Here is a 4,028-nt window from a genome sequence, read left to right on the forward strand (position 1 = left end):
GTATTTTTAGTAGAGACGGGGTTTCACCGTGTTAGCCAGGATGGTCTCGATCTCCTGACCTCGTGATCCGCCTGCCTCGGCCTCCCAAAGTGCTGAGATTACAGGCTTGAGCCACCGCGCCCGGCCGAATTAGGCTTTTCTAACTGATGATCCGGTTTGATGAGAATGTTGGATGAAAGTTGGTTCCCAAGAGACTGAGTGTGAAGGAGCCTTGTGTTAGGACACAAGGAATGAAGTCGAGCCAAGGATTCAGTTAATTCTGCCATGAAGGAAAGATAAGCATTTCATGTATCACAGCATCAGCCCCTTGAAAAAATAAATAAAAAGCCACTAGGAAGAGGATGTCAGAGCATCTGTTATAACTGCAGCACCAGCACCACCACCAATAATCATATACAAAGGATAGCTCATGAGTGTTTTCTATGTAGCATACCCTGTTCCAAGGACTTTATATAACATTTTTATAGAATCTTCAAAACAATCCTATGAGATAGACTTACTGTTATGACTGTCATTATTCTTCTTTAGTTCCATCAGGAAACAAAGCCAAAAAAAGGCAAAAAAGGTTAAAGAACACAAGTGAGAGAGCCAAGCAGTCCTTCTCCAGGGTCCATCCACTCAACATGAAACCCCTAAGTGTGAACCCTCCTAACACAGTTATGTCTGTGGTCATCAAAAAACAACTAGGTATCCAGCAAGTGCCTGCTCTTAGAGACAGGCACAGCTCATGTCTTCACAGAGCTTACAGGCTGGTTGAGGAGACAGCCATTAAACAAATACCTATGTCTGTGATGATCCTACAACAATATAAAGTTGTCTCAAGTGATCTCTTTTATTATGTCCAATTTTAAAAATTGAATTCAGGCCAGATGTGGTGGCTCACACCTGTAATCCCAGCACTTTGGGAGGCCCAGGTGGGAGGTTTGAGGCCAGGTATTTAAGACCAGCCTGGGCAAAATAAAAATTTTTTTGAAATAGTGAATTCAAGTTTGTAGAGAATCAAGCCTAAAGGGACTGTTGAAAAGAGTGAGCTGCCCAAGGTCACACAGGTAATACTGAAAGAGCAGAAACTGACTCGGAGCTAGTGAGCTTCTGACACCAGTGTGCTTCTCCTAAACACCCACACGCTACCCATGCCTTCCACATCAACTTTAAATACACTCCTTTAAATCATAAACTTTTTCAATAACGGCCACCACTGAGAATTCCTCTTATTTATTTAGTCTCGCTGTGTTGCCCAGGCTGGAGTGCAGCGGCACGATCTCAGCTCACTACAACCTCCACCTCCCGGGTTCAAGCAATTCTCTGGCCTCAGCCTCCCAAGTTGCTGGGATTACAGGCGCCCACCACCACGCTGGGCTAATTTTTGTATTTTTAGTAGAGATAGGGTTTCACCATGTTGGCCAGGTTAGTCTCGAACTCCTGACCTCAAGTGATCTGCCCGTCTTGGCCTCCCAAAGTGCTGGGATTACAGGTGTGAGCCACCGTACCCGGCCTCAGAATTCCTTTTTAAAGAGTGAAGAGCCTGTTTGCAAGCCGTGGGGTTTTCCTGTAGTCCTCATGTGCTGTTTCCGATTGACTCTTGGACACTAACGCAGCCCTTCCCTCCTTTGGCTTTCAGCCCGAGACAGTGATGGAGCTGAGGAGGATGTAGCATTAACTTCATTTGGTACTCCCATTCAGCCGCAGGTAAATGGACTCGCCTACATTCACCCAGGAGGGACCTAGCAAGCACTCCTTCCTTAGGACAGCCTCAGGCTTCATTTCTAATGGCTTTACTGACCTGAGAGAGGAGAGGCAGAGCAGGAGCATCCCTAAAGGCATGTGGAGCTTGAGCCACCCACATTTAAGCCAGACCAGGTGGCGCAAGACAGCCTTCACCCGAACCTTCCCAGTCTTCATCACCAGCAACAATATAGCATTCTGATGCAAGTGCGTGTGTCTGGAAAGAAAGGGCAGCTTGAAGTTTTTGTGTGAAGGTGAAGAGCAGCAGGCTCACCGAATTTTGCCTCGGGGACAATACAGGATTGTAAATATGTCTGAGTGCGGGGTCTGCTTTTAGTAGCGATTGTCTGAACCTATCACCTGATCCCCACTGACTGCCTCTCTGAGTCCCTGTCTAGCTCCAGCAGCCCAGGCTGCCCTAAGAACTGGGCAGGGTCTGTCACCATCGTGTGGATGCCCAGATGGATGAACAAATTTTAATCCTTTCAGGCAAAAACAGAGGGAGCACTGCTGAGTAGTTTAGGGGTAATTCACATTGGGGCTGTGAAGACTTGAAGACATACAAACCTAAATAGCCAGAAATATCACACTGGGACACAATTCTTACATTACGGGGATCAAAAGTAACTAAAATCATTTTTTCAATTAATTTATGAGGCCACTAACTAAGCTAATCCCTCTGGTATGTTATCTGAGAATTTGCCTTTTCCTAGAATGGCACATGGACCAGGCCATAGCTGTATCATGTGCTTTAATCAACCCTCAGGAGGGTATTTACATAATGAAAACATCTTTATTATCCCTCCAAGAGTTTCTTGATTCATTTCAATTTCCAGTGATCAGCTATTCAAGAACCTTGCTTGCAAAAAGATTCTTGTTCGTGGCTGAGGGATAGCCTGGTACAGGTAGGCTCAGTATGTTTCTTCTTTTGTTGTTGACAAACAGTTAAATGAAGGTGAGGTAATAATACTTTAAACATGACTTTAGGGCTGGGCACAGTGGTTCATGCCTGTAATCCCAGCACTTCGGGAGGCTGAAGTGGGTGGATCACTTGAGGTCAGGTGTTCAAGACCAGCCTGGCCAAAATGGTGAAACCCCATCTCTACTAAAAATACAAAATTATCTGAGCATGGTGGTGCATTCCTGTAATTCCAGTTACTCAGAAGGCTGAAGCAGGAGAACTGCTTGAACCTGTGAGGCAGAGATTGACGTGAGCCCAGATCGCACTACTGCACTCCAGCCTGGGTGACAGAGCGAGACTCTGTCTCCAAAAACAAAAATATAACTTTGGAGAGTATCTTTTCTTTTGTTGGTCAGGAAGTTGATGATGACATTTATTCCTTTCCAGACTGTTGATCCCACACAAGAGTGTTTCATCCCACGGGCCAAACTAAGCCCCCAGCAAGATGCAGGAGTATAAATCTACAGGAAACACGAGTAGAGAAAACCCAGCCGACCATCCTGGGTAGTATAGCCCTGATAGGCCACCAGGGCCCACAGAGTCACGCTGCCAATGAAGAGTCAGAACATCCCCTCTTCTGTTTCCTAACCCCTCCATCCACATGGACCCTCCACCAGAAGACCACCCTTTTGAGCATAATTACAATCTTGCTGGCCACCCTACCTTGACTGTGTCTCTTTCTTCATTCGTGCAACTGCAAAATTCCCTTTCTTAGCAACGCTAGAAAGAATTGGTGCCTCTTATTCACAGAACTAAAAGACCCTGTCTGGAGAAATTAAGGGTATTCTAATGTGACAAGGAGGTTAGTAGCAGCTTACTACTGGGTTACGTGTCTGGTCAGTTTTTAAATTGTGCTAAAAAAACACAGAACATAAACTTCACCATCTCAACCATATTTAAGTGTACAGTTCAGTAGTGTTAATCATATTCACACTGTTGTGAATTCTCTAGAGCTTCTTCATCTTGCAAAACTGAGATTCTCAATCCATCAAACAGCTCCCTCCAGCCCCTGACAGCCACCATTCTACTTCTGGTTTCTGTGAGTTTGACTACTTAGATACCTTATGTCATAGAATCATACAGTATTTGTCTTTTTGTGACTGGCTTATCTTTCCTAGCATAATGTCCTCAAGGTCCATGTCACATGTTGTAACATGTCACAGGATCTCCTTTTCTAGGGTTGAACAATATTCCATTGTATGTCTATACCACCTTTTCTTTATCTATTTATCTGTCAGTGGACATTTGGGATTGCTTTCACCTCTTGGCTATTGTGAATAGTGCTGCAATGAACATAGATGTGCAAAAATCTCTTTGAAATCCTGCTTTCAGTTATTTTGGT

The 4,028-nt window shown here is 44.7% G+C and overlaps 1 protein-coding gene across 1 annotated transcript in view; it reads left to right on the plus strand.

Annotated features, from left to right (window-relative positions):
• Nucleotides 1-3,145, plus strand: part of GPRC5D (G protein-coupled receptor, class C, group 5, member D) — a 24,832-nt gene extending 21,687 nt beyond the window's left edge. The window contains exons 3-4 of the mRNA XM_011993625.1: nucleotides 1,622-1,689; nucleotides 3,074-3,145. Coding sequence (XP_011849015.1) covers nucleotides 1,622-1,689; nucleotides 3,074-3,145 — 140 coding nt within the window. The remainder of the gene's footprint in view (nucleotides 1-1,621; nucleotides 1,690-3,073) is intronic.
• Nucleotides 3,146-4,028: the final 883 nt, after the last annotated feature.

The sequence above is a fragment of the Mandrillus leucophaeus genome, unplaced genomic scaffold (assembly GCF_000951045.1).
Source record: "Mandrillus leucophaeus isolate KB7577 unplaced genomic scaffold, Mleu.le_1.0 Scaffold431, whole genome shotgun sequence".
NCBI lineage: Eukaryota > Metazoa > Chordata > Mammalia > Primates > Cercopithecidae > Mandrillus > Mandrillus leucophaeus.